We start from the raw sequence: 14,436 nt of genomic DNA on the forward strand, positions 1-14,436 counted from the left end.
TATTGAAAGAGGAGGCTTTGTGGATGATTTTTTGCAGAGCAACATTGAGAAAGTAATTTTTCAGCACTCTCTTGTACATACAGTAGGTTTCCTTACTTCATCTCCTCTTTTACTTTGCCCCACCCACCAATGTATATCAATCTTTGGTCCTATCTTGATGGGCTGGATTTTTTTTCTTTACTCCCTTTTTGAATTAAAAAATTATTTATAATGGCATTTTTTTTTTGCAATTTAAGAGATTGAAGGCTCAAAATAAATGACAAATTAGAAATTTGAAGGATAAATAGGGTTAGCTTGAAGGGAGAAGAGAGAAGGGTAATCCCCTTATCGTATTCTTTGATAAAAATTATTACTTAAAGCAACACAAATTTTATTGTAGCCCGAAGGGATAACATGGACTTTGGGTCAATGCAGCAAAACTCTCTTAAAAAAAGAAATTATGCTCTTTATTAACTTGGTGAACTTGCTAGGTCATGCTGAGTAGCAGCTATCCAGTTAAAATTGCTATCATGCTTGAAAAGTTGATTCAGAATTCGATAGTAGGTAAATTTGAACAGGATCCCAACCATGAACTTGCTGAGAAGATGAGGTTCTTTTTCTTCATGTATGCAGAAGTTTGATGGTGTCAAAAGGCACGAGTTTTGCAACATGGGAGATTGCGGTATATGGAAGCATGGGATCATGGATCACATGGAGTATATATGGACTGCACTTGGATGGACCTCTATAATGTAACTTGTTGGATAAATAAAGAGAAGACTGACAAGGGGGATGCAGACATGGTTATCAAAGAAAAGGAGCATAGAAAAGTAAGGGATGATGAATCTTTTTACACATATAAGACCGACAGGGAAAACTATCTATTCCACTTGTTCTTATCAGGTGATCAATCAAGGTTTGAATATGCATTCTTCGATGATGTGTTAGCAATCCTATGTTCCTATATGATACTATGGTCCCAAGCAAATGTAATGGTTGGATGCAAATAGATTATTCACTAGCTAAATTTGAATCAAAGTGGGCGGAGCTTGCTATCAAGCATTATCAAAGGTATAACAAGATATATATATTGCATGAATATATAATGGGAAGCACTTATTGGTAGAGTTATATCGACACATTCCCTTAATCTTGGGTCTATGGTCTACTTTAACTCAATGAGACTGAATGAAAACTTAAAACTATTTTCAAAAGACTTGAGTCGGCCCATTGCTATAGGCAGTTTTTGTCATGGCTGCAAAAAATCTATATGGTTTTATTCTTTCTAAGATTGCGAAGGGTAGACTATGTGAGGTTACCCTTTTGTTCATGGAGAAAAAGTCTTCATGGTGAGAATTCCTTTTATTATTACCATATTGATTCTTGCTAAAAATACTCGCTGGCATTCAAGTTTTCTCGATAAATAGAATAATTTGAAATAAAAAATTATTAGCTTGGTTAAGACCTCCTCCATGACAACTTGTCATCAACTCATCTTTCAAGCCATGGGCGAATATAATTCTATTTGTGTGTGTGTGTGTGTTTTGAAGTCAAATACGGATTCGGACCATGCAGGCCCAATCCCAAACCCGACACGATCTAATGATCCGACCCAAACCGGTTTCAGAAAAGTAAAACGGATTCGGGTCGGTGTTGAGTCGGTCCCGAAACCCGCAAGGGTGGCAGGACATATAAATAGTCTAAAACGCGAATTCCCTCTCCCCGATATTGAAGTCCTCCTCCTATCCCTCGCTCGCCCAAATCTCTTTCCCTCCCTCTTCGTTTCTCGACCTCTCCCCTCTCTATTAAAAAAGTTCCGATTTTTCTCTTCTTTTTCTTCCCACCCGTTCGATTTCTTCTCTTCTCTTCTCCAAGTCTTCTCTCTTTTCTTTTGCAGTCGTCGGTTTCGATTGGTTTTCGTCTTCTTCTAGGGTTCCTGAGCCGCCGAATTGCCCATTTCGAGCGTTTCCGGAACCTTAACCCTAGCCCTCCCCCGATAGATAACAAGTCGGCCACGGCAGAATCGGAGGAGTCGCCGAACGGGGCTATCTTGGAGGAGAGAAACGAGTAAATTTGCTGTTTTATTTCTTTTCTTTGAGGCGTGGATTTGAGCTTCATCGGAAGTCGCGGAAACCCTAACCCTAACTTTGGTTTTGATTTTTGGGGCAGGAACGGATGGATTGGGGCTGTTGATAGGAGCAAGGTGGAGGACGAATTTTGAGGTATTTTGACTCTTTGCTTTGTTTAATCTGTTGGCTTGTTTCGAGCTTTCGAGGATCTAGATGGTTCCAACCCTACTTCTAACCCTAACCCGAAGTTCAAGTTTGTGTTTTCTGGACGGGTGCTGGTGGGTGATCGTGGGGGAGGGGGAAGTCGTTTCTAGGTTCTTTGTGGTGATTTTCATGGAATTTTGTGCATTGCGTTGATATTTTGGTTTCTCTGAAGCCCTGAACTAACCTTAAAGGAGTATATGGGATTGATTCGTTTCTGTGCTTGTGAGAATGGGAGATCCTTTAGACCTATCTTTATTTTTAGCTTTTTTGGGAGCATTCATGGTGGTTCGTTTTCTCTGGGACAATTTGTTTTTTTCCATTTTTTAAATGTTTTCCTCCAATAAAAGATTTGGAGCAACAAGCTTTTGATTTCATAGCATCTTCTTATTCGTTTGAAATTGTTATTTTTGATTTGCTTAAACTATAACTGTTCCTACATAGAAGGGGAAATGCTATTGAGAAGTATCCATTTTTGTTGTGAATTTTAGTTTGCATTTATAATATAGTGGAATATTGGCATTCGTGATGCATGTTCTGCTTAGAAATTGGTCTATAGTATGTTGAGAAAAAGAAAAAAGATAGGTCTCTGGTAGGATTTATAATGAGCATCGGCAATTAAGGGAATTAGTGGTGTAGGAGGACCAAAATGAGAGTTGTGATTGGTTGAACCAAGATGGTGTGATAAGTAAAGATGGGAGTGTGTACAAAGAGGGGAGACGTGTGTCACTTGTCATATCTCAGGGCATGTACCGAGCATGTGATTGAATGATGTCCATGGCTATACACGGCTGGACATGAAATTTTTGCATTGTATTGGTAGATAGTAGAGATGCATCTTCTTTCTTTTCTCATTCTATTTTGACATACTTGGATCCTTACATATGTGTATTTTTTCCTTCTCAGGTTAATCTACTCTGCAAGTGATTAGAGGACATCAAGAATCGATCAGCATCCTTTCAAAAATAGTAGCTGTTGTTTGTAGATGTGACTTGGTGACTGATGGCTGATCATCAAAGCACAAAACCATCTGCCTCTGGGGCTGGTGCGTACACAATCAATCTTGAGAGTTTCAGCAAGCGTCTGAAGGGGTTTTATACACACTGGAAGGAGCACAAAGCTGATTTGTGGGGCTCTGCTGATGCTATCACCATTGCAACTCCCCCTACTTCTGAAGATCTTCGGTATCTGAAGTCATCATCCTTGAATATCTGGTTGCTTGGATATGAGTTCCCAGAGACGATCATGGTTTTCATGAGCAAGCAGATCCATTTCTTGTGTAGTCAGAAGAAAGCCACTCTGCTTGAAACCCTTAAGAAGTCTGCAAAGGAAGCCGTTGGCACTGATGTTGTCATACATGTTAAGGCAAAAAATGATGATGGGACTGCCTTGATGGATGAGATATTGCATGCTGTTCGTTCTCTGTCCAAATCTGATCCCATTGTTGGATACATTGCAAAAGAGGCACCCGAAGGGAAGCTTCTTGAAAGATGGTCCGAGAAGCTGGGTGGTTCGATGTTACAGCTCACTGATGTAACACCTGGTTTCTCGGAACTGTTTGCTGTCAAAGATGCCACTGAGCTCACTTGTGTGAGGAAAGCTGCATATTTAACTTCATCGGTGATGAAGAACTTTGTTGTCCCAAAGCTTGAGAAGGCTATTGACGAAGAGAAGAAGGTCTCTCATTCTTCACTGATGGATGATACAGAAAAGGTGATACTTGATCCATCCAAGATCAAGGTCAAGCTGAAGGCAGAAAATGTTGATATATGCTATCCTCCTATCTTTCAGAGTGGTGGTAAGTTTGACCTCAGGCCTAGTGCATCAAGTAATGATGACAATCTGTACTATGACTCAACAAGTGTTATCATTTGTGCAATCGGCTCACGCTACAACAGTTATTGCTCAAATGTTGCCAGAACATTTTTGATTGATGCTACTGCATCACAGAGTAAGGCATATGAAGTTCTCCTCAAGGCTCATGATGCTGCAATAGGTGCTTTGAAGCCTGGTAATAAGGTTAGTTCTGCTTACCAGGCTGCAGTTGCCGTGGTTGAGAAAGAAGCACCAGAACTTCTTCCAAATCTGACCAAGTCAGCTGGAACAGGAATTGGCCTCGAGTTCCGTGAATCTGGGTTTAACCTAAATTCAAAAACTGATCGGTCATTGAAGGTGGGCATGGTTTTTAATGTCTCGCTTGGTTTCCAGAACCTCCGAGCTGAAACTAAGAATCCAAAGACTCAGACATTCTCTCTTTTGCTGGCTGATACTGTTATTGTTAGTGAAAAGCCTTCGGAAGTCTTGACTGCAGCGTGCTCCAAGGCAGTCAAGGACATTGCTTACTCATTTAATGAGGAAGAGGAAGAAGAGGAGCCTCCTAGGGCCAGACCTCCAGTTAATGGCACAGGTTCCTTTCCATCCAAAGCAACACTGAGGTCGGACAACCAGGAGATGTCAAAGGAAGAGCTGCGGAGACAGCACCAAGCAGAACTTGCTCGCCAGAAGAATGAAGAGACTGCCAGGAGGCTAGCTGGTGGTGGCTCTGGAACTGCAGATGGGCGAGGTCCTGTAAGAACTTCAACTGAACTAATTGCTTACAAGAATGTCAATGATATACCTCATTCAAAGGATCTGGTGATACAAGTGGACCAGAGGAATGAAGCTATTCTTCTACCAATATATGGAAGCATGGTTCCCTTCCATGTCTCTACTGTGAAGAGTGTGTCTTCGCATCAAGATAATCGAACCTGCACAATCCGTATAATATTCAATGTGCCTGGTACACCTTTTAGCCCCCATGATGCGAACTCCATTAAATTTCAAGGTGCTATCTATTTGAAGGAGATCACCTTCCGTTCCAAGGATCCGAGGCATAGCAGTGAAGTGGTACAACTGATCAAGACCCTTAGAAGACAAGTTGCATCTAGGGAGTCAGAGAGAGCTGAGAGGGCCACTTTGGTTACTCAGGAGAAACTACAGCTTTCTAGCAACAGGATGAAGCCGATCAGGTTACCAGACTTGTGGATACGCCCCTCATTTGGTGGTCGTGGAAGAAAGCTGCCTGGCACTTTAGAGGCTCATGTTAATGGATTCCGGTATTCGACATCCAGATCTGATGAGAGAGTGGATCTTATGTATGGAAACATTAAGCATGCCTTCTTCCAGCCTGCAGAGAGAGAAATGATTACACTTCTGCACTTTCATCTGCACAATCACATAATGGTGGGCAATAAGAAGACTAAAGATGTCCAATTTTATGTCGAGGTGATGGATGTCGTGCAGACATTGGGTGGTGGGAGGAGATCAGCCATCGACCCTGATGAGATAGAGGAAGAGCAGCGTGAGAGGGAAAGGAAAAACAGAATAAACATGGATTTTCAGAACTTCGTCAACAAGGTACATGACCATTGGGCACAACCACAACTCAAAGATCTAGATCTGGAGTTTGATATGCCTTTGAGGGAGCTTGGTTTCCATGGAGTTCCTCACAAGGCTTCGGCTTTCATTGTTCCAACTTCAAGCTGTTTGGTTGAACTTACTGAGACACCATTTCTGGTAGTTACCTTGAGTGAGATTGAAATTGTTAATCTGGAAAGGGTAGGGCTTGGACAAAAGAACTTTGACATGACCATTGTATTCAAAGATTTCAAGAAAGATGTACTTCGCATAGATTCTATTCCATCCGCATCTCTAGATGGAATTAAAGAGTGGCTCGACACTACGGATCTGAAGTATTATGAGAGCAGGTTGAACTTAAATTGGCGCCCGATCCTGAAAACTATTATTGATGACCCCCAGAAGTTTATTGAAGATGGTGGATGGGAGTTCCTAAACCTGGAGGCAAGTGACTCAGAATCAGATAATACTGAGGAATCAGACCAAGGGTATGAGCCCTCTGATGTCGAGCCGGATATTTCTTCTGAGGATGAGGCTAGTGATGGTGAGTCGCTGGTGGAGTCAGATGAAGATGAAGAGGAGGATTCTGGGGAGGACTCTGAGGAGGAGAAGGGGAAGACTTGGGAGGAGCTGGAGCGGGAGGCAAGTAATGCTGACAGGGAGAAGGGTGATGAATCAGACAGTGAAGAAGAGAGGAGGAGAAGGAAGGCAAAAGCCTTTGCGAAGTCCCGTGTTCCAGATATAAGGAAGGGTGCGCCTTCGAAGAGGCCAAAGTTTAGGTGAAGCACCTGCAATTGAGCTGAACTGAAAGTTGGTAAGAATGGAAAGAGGAGCTTGGTTTTCTGAATATAGCATTAACATCAGTATCTGTAAGTTAGTCACTCTTACTTCCATTCACCTTCAGTTATTCTCTTTTTTATGAAAAACTCAGTATTCGATCTTTTTCCAAGTCGCCTTTCAAATTTTAGACAAATCTCAAACCTTGTGTTTCTAGAGCAGCCCATGCTTGACTTAATGCCAATAAGACACAGAAACCACCGTATGTATCTGTAACTCCACATTTGCTTAACTTCTTTTCTTTTTGTCTATTATATAAACTATGTAAAATTTCAGTTCAAATGACATTCTGCAAAAGTTATCTATAGAATTATTTGCTTTCCTCCAATCTGTGAGCTTTAATTATGGAAATTATGATCAAGTTATTACTAGTTTTGATTGAAGAATTAACGAGCTGTACTTATGAAAAACTTTCATTTCTCTAGTTTATGGACATGGAGCAGACTTTAGGAAATGCCGTCCATTCTAATCAAAATTATTAGTTCTGGTTATATTAAATTCAAAATGTTATTATTGACATTTATTCATGCATTTATTGATCTCCTGATTAGACTTATGGAGTAGGACTTATAAATTCTCTTTAATCTCCACTCCTGGTCAGAGGAGTCCTGATATTAGCCCGATATTATGAAGGAAACCTTCAAATTGATTTCTAAATGTAGTTTAGAATTGATCTAAAATTCACACTTTTATGGATCTGAATGTAATTTTAGATCTGAAAAAATAGAAAAGATGATAATTTCTGGCTTTATTTTGATTCCTGCAATTTCAACCTGTGGATCACGTTTTGCAGCCCAAAATTTATGGACAATCTTCCAAAGGGGAAAAATGAGAAAAATCGTTGAATTTATTTTATGCAAATAGTTCTTAAATGACAGCACAATACATTTTATCTAAAACCTTAAAACCTCTTTCAAACTTTTTAACTTGGATCCTATAAATTAGACAACCCTTTCCTTATTTCCCCTAAAAGAAAAGGAGAAAAAAATCAAAAGGAGGTTTATTTTAGACTCGGTCAAACAGGGAAGTGAACAATAGGGATTGGTAGGTTAGATCAAACCCTTGAAGGGTAAGATTGAAGAAAAGACTCCCTGAATTCTTGAAAAACTAAATCTGAACACCCATTGAACTTAAAACCTGGCAGATTGGACTAAAATTACAGCAAATACATTTGACAAAGGTCTTCATCTTCCTGCTAATAAGTGTTGACCTTCTATCTTGGATATGTCAAAATAAAAGTATGTACGGAAAGAGGACTACTAAAGCATTAGCACTGGTAACTTCTAGTAGTATTGCAGAGCAATTGCCCACAAACTATAACCTGTAATGTTCATGTTGCTTTTGGAATATCAATATAGCACTTTCAGTGCACCATAAAAAAGATTAACAGGGTATTTCTAAAGGTGTAACTTGAAGCATAATTACAATCAAACATTAAATGAATAGTTTATCTCATGTATAACTATGTAATATGCAATGTTTGTTGGTTATATGTATTTATTATTACCTATTATTGTTCCTTGATTAAATTTGAACAATTAATGATGTTCACATTGTCAACCTGAGTGCACTAGATTAAGATCTAAATGTGACTTCTTTGGCAAAAGTTGTCTAGATGCATGAGTATTAATAAAAGAGGTATAGCAACAACAAATAAAAGAAAACAATCATGCGGACCATAATTTTGTTATTTCACACAAACCATAATTTCATCATTATTTTTTTTGAAGGGTAGAAGGGATGTAGAAGTAGACAATAAAAATGAATACAAGGAAAATTGAGTTATATGCAGTGTTGTTAAAGGTCCTAGGTGCAAGGAGTCCCTCAAGCCTAGGCGCAAGGAGCAGGTGCGTGCCTGAGAGAAGTCAGGCGCCAAAATCAGAAAAACAGAGTTAGTTATAGGCAAGAATTCCATCAAATAAAAACTAGTATCCTATTATTAAAAAGTAAAAATAGAAAAAAATTAGTTATAGACAAGAAGTCCAACATGTAAAAACTAACTCTAATTCAAAAACAATCAAATAAGTACTTTCTAAATTTCTAATTGGCTAATCCTCCTCATAATCATCGAGCAAACTAGCTTCATCATTTTCTTCTTGTTCCTTTCCAATATCTTTCTTATACTTATCATCTGTCTGCTCTAATTCATTTACAAGCTGCACTTGGGATGGTGTTAGGCGACGAGATGAGATGGAGGTTCTTCTTAGGCGATAAGATGAGATGGGGTCTGATGGAGATGCTTCAGTTTTTATCTTTTGATTCTTTTAGACGATTCCAAAAGCCTCATGTAGATTTTTAAAGCCCGTTTGACTTTCAATGATGCCTTTCCAATTTTTATTTATTATAATTGACCTTTTCTATGTACTATAATTGACCTTTTCTATGTATTGTAACTGATCTTTTCTATTTCTTGGAAACTAAAAATTAATACTTGCTAGAATTCTGTGTTCGGATTTAAAATTTGGGTTGTATCATGTGATGGTCATGTGAGACAAATATCCTTGACAACACTTGATAACAAGAAAACCTCTAGTTCTAAATCATGTGATATACCGTTCCTAATTCGGCCATCAAAGGCCTTCAACTCCCCTCATCACTGGACATGGGTACCAGATTGGGCCATCCATTACATGGTCCGGTCCGGCATGAAAGCACGGCCCACTTACTACAATAACGGGCTGTGCCAGGCATGGCACATATAAGGGGGCTGGGTTGGGCTAGGCTAGGTTAGGGGTTTTGCGGCTCGTGGCCCAAGCCCGATACGACCCATAAGGGCCTGGGTTGGCACGACCCACGGATCAGGCATGGCCCGGCCTGCGTGCCAGCTCGGCCCCCTTAAGAACTCCTTTATAAATAGCCTCTTCCATTCTCACCACATCAATTCATCATTTTCTACCATACCCACTTCAATTCTCTCTATTATTATTTCTTCTATTCAATTGCTAAAGTTCTCAACAATTCGCTGCTTTTCTTTTTAATTTTTAGTTGCATTTTTTATATTAGTTATGACATCTTCTAATGATGGTAATACTTTTTAATTCATGTCATGTTCAAAAGATGAAGTCAATTCTAATGAAATTAAAATTCGGCGAGAGGATGCATCGATGCAGAATTTTAAGTGAGTAAGACCATGCAATTATGAAGAAGATTTTTCTTCAAGATGAGATTTTAGAAAATCGTGCCCCAAAAAAAGTGTGGTCCTACTAGAAGAAGAGGAATTTCAGTCAAATGAGATTGGCCTCCTGATTGTGGTCCTCGTGCAAAACAAGATTCTCATCATATTTCTAAATCATTTGGTTCTTTTTATAATTTTAAGAAATTGAGTTCTTCTCATGCGTGTAATTTTGAAGAAATTCATCATTCATTATTTTTTTCAATTTTTTTCTTTATTTTTTTTAATTTTAACATGCATTAATATTATGGATATAAATGGATTGAAGATGTAATTTTCTCATTTTATATCTCCCATCTCTCATATACTTTTATTACTTAATATTTTTTTATTTTTATATTTTTAAAATTAAAAAAAAGGTCCGTTAGGCCCATCAGGCCCATGGGCCTAACGGGCCAATGGGTTGTGCCTAGTACGGCTCGCCACCCCTGAGTCGGGTCGTGCCATGTCAGGGATTTTGTTTAAACAGATTGTGCCAGGCATGGATCGTTTATTACATGGGCCGTGCCTGGCACGGCCCATTAAACTTCTACCTAGTGGGCCTGGGTCGTGCTGGCAGTAAATGAGCCGTGCCTAGCACGGCATGTTAAATCTTCAATCCATTGGGCTTGGGTCGTGCTGTGCCAAGCACGGTCCATTGCCCATCTCTACTCATCACCCACCAATCTATCATGTCTCGATTTGAGATTGCGAGCTAAGGATCGAGATAACTGCCGCAGAACTCTCCCCACAAGCAAGAGGGATATTCCAACACATCGTAGTAGAGATAATTTGGATAATTAAAATTTAAAATTTAATTTATTAACAAATCCAACTAACAAATAAGATTTTTAGAAGTTTTACATCAAGTCAATTAGTAATCCTATAAAATCTAGTAATAAATCTAAATCTAAACATGTTGATATTATTGAATGTCACTTCTAATCTCACTCTTAAAGTCGTATTCATATTTGCAACTACGTATATGAATCTGAAAAAGAAGGTATAATGAGCTTGACAATCCAGTAAGTAAAAATATCTTAATTAGAGAATTCACGTATTAACATAGGATGTAGTATTCAAATGTATTTTATTATTAATCAATATAAAATCATAATTAATTTATTTTCAAAATATAAGTCAATAATTCCCATATTTTTCAAATATTCGTATGCATAATCATAAATTTAATTCAAAACAAATCACATTCAACTTTACGGTCTTTAACTATGATTATACTTATATGTGTGGCTAGGCTAGAAGCAAAACCGCATTTATACCATACGGATTGGGCTGGAATATCGCACATAAATCCTATGGCTTGTGCTAGAATACTATACTTATATCCTATGGCGTGGGTCCAAATATCATATTTATATCCTGTAGTAGGGCCAGATGAGCTCAGTAATTGTCAGAGTGTCAATATTTCGGACTGTAAAGTGGGGGGCAAGTGTTGGATCATATTTCGTCTACCTGTTGACGTGTCCGATTTTCGAAGATGTGGCAGACAACTAACGTCCATCACTCTGGCTCTGACAGTCACTATTCCGGCTCTGACAGGCGCTAGCCATTTAACAAACCTTCTTATAAAAAGGAAAGGATAAGGGGAAGAGGATCTCTGAATGTTACTCTTTTTCATCATCTTTTTTTACTGTTCTCCCTCTCCGACATTCTCTGACTTAACCATCGAAGGTTCTCCCGTCGGAGAACCCCCATCTTCTTATCCGACATGTACGAACTTCCTTGCAAGCCGCTGCAGCTCGGAGTGGTGCCCCATTTACTCCAGCTTAGCGGGCAATCTCCATCATCCGGCCACCTCATTACTTAGTCGGAGAGGAGCAACAATAGATTGGTCCAGAACATAGCCAGGTCAAGAGTTCAAATTCGATACATATCAAATTTTTTTTTACAGAATAACATATATATTCTATAATCCAATCAAAATATGCTTATATGATATAAGATCAATAAACAATTATAACAATAATAATCCAAGAAATATTGTCTCAAAATTTCATATCAATTTTTCATTTAAAACATAATTCATAAAATTCATAAATCACATATAAATCAATTAACAATTTATTTGATGCCAAAAATAATATTATATAAATAAAAAATATAGAAAAGGCAAATCATTACTTTGCATGAACAACGAGCAAATAAATCCAACTAATCCTAAGATTCTCCTTTAGAATCTAATATTCGGAATTATATTTTTATTAAAATTTTAATCATAAATATTTTAAGAATAAAAATTTTAAGTTCCAACACTCTCATAGGGTTGGCTAAGTGATAGTGTCGGACATCCCAATCAGTCCAATTAAGGTGATTTCATCTATTCATGCCTGGACTAGGATATAGATGGTTCAACAAAGATCATGGGTGCTCAAGTCTAATAGTGCTTGACAAGTGCCAAGGTGGCAATTGCTTCGTTGTCCAGTGACCATGGGTTAGGAGCCCCTTCACTTGGGTTGATCCAAATCACAAAGGTGGGACCCTTTGGTCCGTACAAAATTATAGTGAGAGAATAAGAAAGAGAGATACTATTTTTTTCTTTCCTTTCCTTTTCTTCTTCTTGGAAAAATAGGGGAAAAATGGAATGGTGGTCTGTGGCTGGAGGGTTGGTAATGGAAGGCGGCCGGAGGTCCGGCAATGGAGAGCAGCCGGCAACGGCGACCGATCGGCGGAACACTGCCAAAAATAGGGCCGAATAGGAGGCTTTTTTTTTGTCCGTTCTTAGGTCCAAGCCGGCTCGTGGCAGCTAGGGCTCTAGCTTTGGCTAAGGGCCGATATAGGAGAAAGGCCGAAGGCCTTGACAATGATTGTCGGGGACTGAAACAGTCGGAAAAAGGTAGAAATATCAGCCCAAAAACAGAGGACAAAATAGAGGTTTTTCCTTTTAATTGATTCTTTGGTGAAATCGAACCAGGCGATGATGGTTTAAGGCTTTTGGAAGAAGGGCAAAACTAAGAGAAGAGAGGTCGGGACTTGTCTTAGTTTTGGCGGTGTCTCCAGCCTCACAATTTCCAGCGGGCACAATGCTAGGAACCAGCGATCTCAAGAGGAAAGAAAGAGGGAGAAAGGAGTGCATTGCTCAATGGTGGAGTGTTGTGGAGGGGAAGGGGGTTTCTTCTTATAGAGGAGCCCTAAGGTCCTGGCGGCCTTAGGACTTCGGTTCCATCCCGGACTCGATGGAGAAGAAGATTTCCATTGGAAGTCTTCCCTCCTTTTTGTGGGGAAGGGGGGCTGTTTTCCAATGACTGTGCTGGACAAATGGTCCAGGCCCAGCACTTTTGTAGCCCAATTGGGTTGGGTTATCACACTGACATATCTGTTTTGCCAACCTGGATCTGTTTAAAACAAATATGGCAAATTTTAGCATCCAATTAATATTTGTATCCATATTTATATTCACCCAATAAAAGGGGATATGTATATGGAAATACTGATATGTGATTTGTAAAAAATCCATTTTCAGCCCTATTCGGCAGCCAATGAAATAAAGGCCGCTAGTCAGCACAGGCGAGAAGAGAAATGCTGACCAGCAGATTTTTGGGTTTTATTATGGATTTTAAGTTTTGTAATTTAAACACCAGCAGACTATGATTATGTTATTTACTGCTGCTTGTGATATTATGATGTCCTGTTGTTTAGGTTGTAAGTTTCTATGTTACATTTGAAGTTTTTGACTTATAATACAATAAAGAAAATCATGAATTTGGAAGGCTCTAGTACTCGAAGTAGAAATTTCCAGTTCCAATTATTTAAAAGATTTTTTGAATTTTCTCTTCTTTTTGGGAGAGAAACCCCGCCAATTTAATTAAGAGGACAAAAAATTCTAGAGAACAAGGGAAGACATATTAGAAAACAAAAAATTCTAGAAAACAAAACACCTAGTTTTATGAACTATAACTTGTTTTTTCAAAATATAATGTAAAATCATGATGCTTTTCTTGTGTACCGAGATGCACTCGTAGTCTGGATCACAAAATATGGCAAAGTTGTGACAAGTTATCTTAATTATCACTGATAATATTTTTCCTTGGTCTAATGCATGAAGTAGTTTGTTTGTGCTGCCTTTTGGATAGTTGCCTGTTTTATATGTACACCAAGTAAAAGACTCGCAGCAAAGCACTTCCACATTTCCTTAATCTGGCTCAATGAATGATATATCATTTCCTGTTTTGCAGGAGAGGTTGCTTGCATTGTTAGGTCTATCTTCAGTAGAAGCAATTATCCAGTCAATATGGTTGTTTTTCTTTCTTTATTAGGTGTGAGGAGATATTTTTAGTTATATTTTGTGGATACTTGGAACTGTAATGAGTTAACCATGTTTTTGCTATTTATGCTTCAGTCTGGACTTGCAGAGTGGCAACTTTTGTTACATTCTGATGTAGTCTTCTTTTGTTATGTTTCTATGGTGGTATGCTTTGAAAGCCAAATCTTTTTGACATCATTCAATCTGAATTTAGCTCATTCACTTGATCCTACCAAGTCTTATGTAAAGTTAATGTTTCTTAAAATTATTGGATACGATTAATTTTTGTTTTTATTATGAAAATAGTGTGAGATCTCTTCTCATTTTGCAGATATTAATGGTAATTCAATTCTAGAAATTCATTTAGATATGTTCACTAGCATTAATCATCTACTGGTATTTATGTAATTTTTTTGCATAGATCCGCCTAAGATGATCTGCTATGTCTATTATCAAGGTTTGCTTTGTCCTTGATCCAAATGGATGTCACACAGAAGATGCCAACTATACAAGTAAAATAGGTTCCTGTTTTGATCGATTTC

The 14,436-nt window shown here is 38.5% G+C and overlaps 1 protein-coding gene across 2 annotated transcripts; it reads left to right on the forward strand.

The window, feature by feature from the left end:
• The first annotated feature begins 1,690 nt into the window (after positions 1–1,690).
• LOC105059947 (FACT complex subunit SPT16) lies at positions 1,691–14,121 on the forward strand. Of its 2 annotated transcripts, none has more exons than XR_834350.4 (4): positions 1,691–2,046; positions 2,149–2,201; positions 3,156–6,514; positions 13,827–14,121. XR_834350.4 is itself a non-coding variant. In XM_010943490.4 (4 exons), exon 3 carries the CDS (start codon positions 3,252–3,254, stop codon positions 6,426–6,428), a length of 3,177 nt encoding a protein of 1,058 aa, XP_010941792.1. In that variant the 5' UTR covers positions 1,691–2,046; positions 2,149–2,201; positions 3,156–3,251; the 3' UTR covers positions 6,429–6,459; positions 13,827–14,121. The 2 variants fall into 2 exon arrangements, 1 of the variants encoding a protein (XP_010941792.1); XM_010943490.4 differs by having other exon boundaries at positions 3,156–6,459.
• The last annotated feature ends 315 nt before the right edge of the window (positions 14,122–14,436 follow it).

The sequence above is a fragment of the Elaeis guineensis genome, chromosome 10, assembly GCF_000442705.2.
Source record: "Elaeis guineensis isolate ETL-2024a chromosome 10, EG11, whole genome shotgun sequence".
NCBI lineage: Eukaryota > Viridiplantae > Streptophyta > Magnoliopsida > Arecales > Arecaceae > Elaeis > Elaeis guineensis.

Bases quoted from the DNA above. Each gene is read 5' to 3' on its own strand.
- LOC105059947 (XM_010943490.4), top strand. From the start codon at position 3,252: ATGGCTGATCATCAAAGCACAAAACCATCTGCCTCTGGGGCTGGTGCG.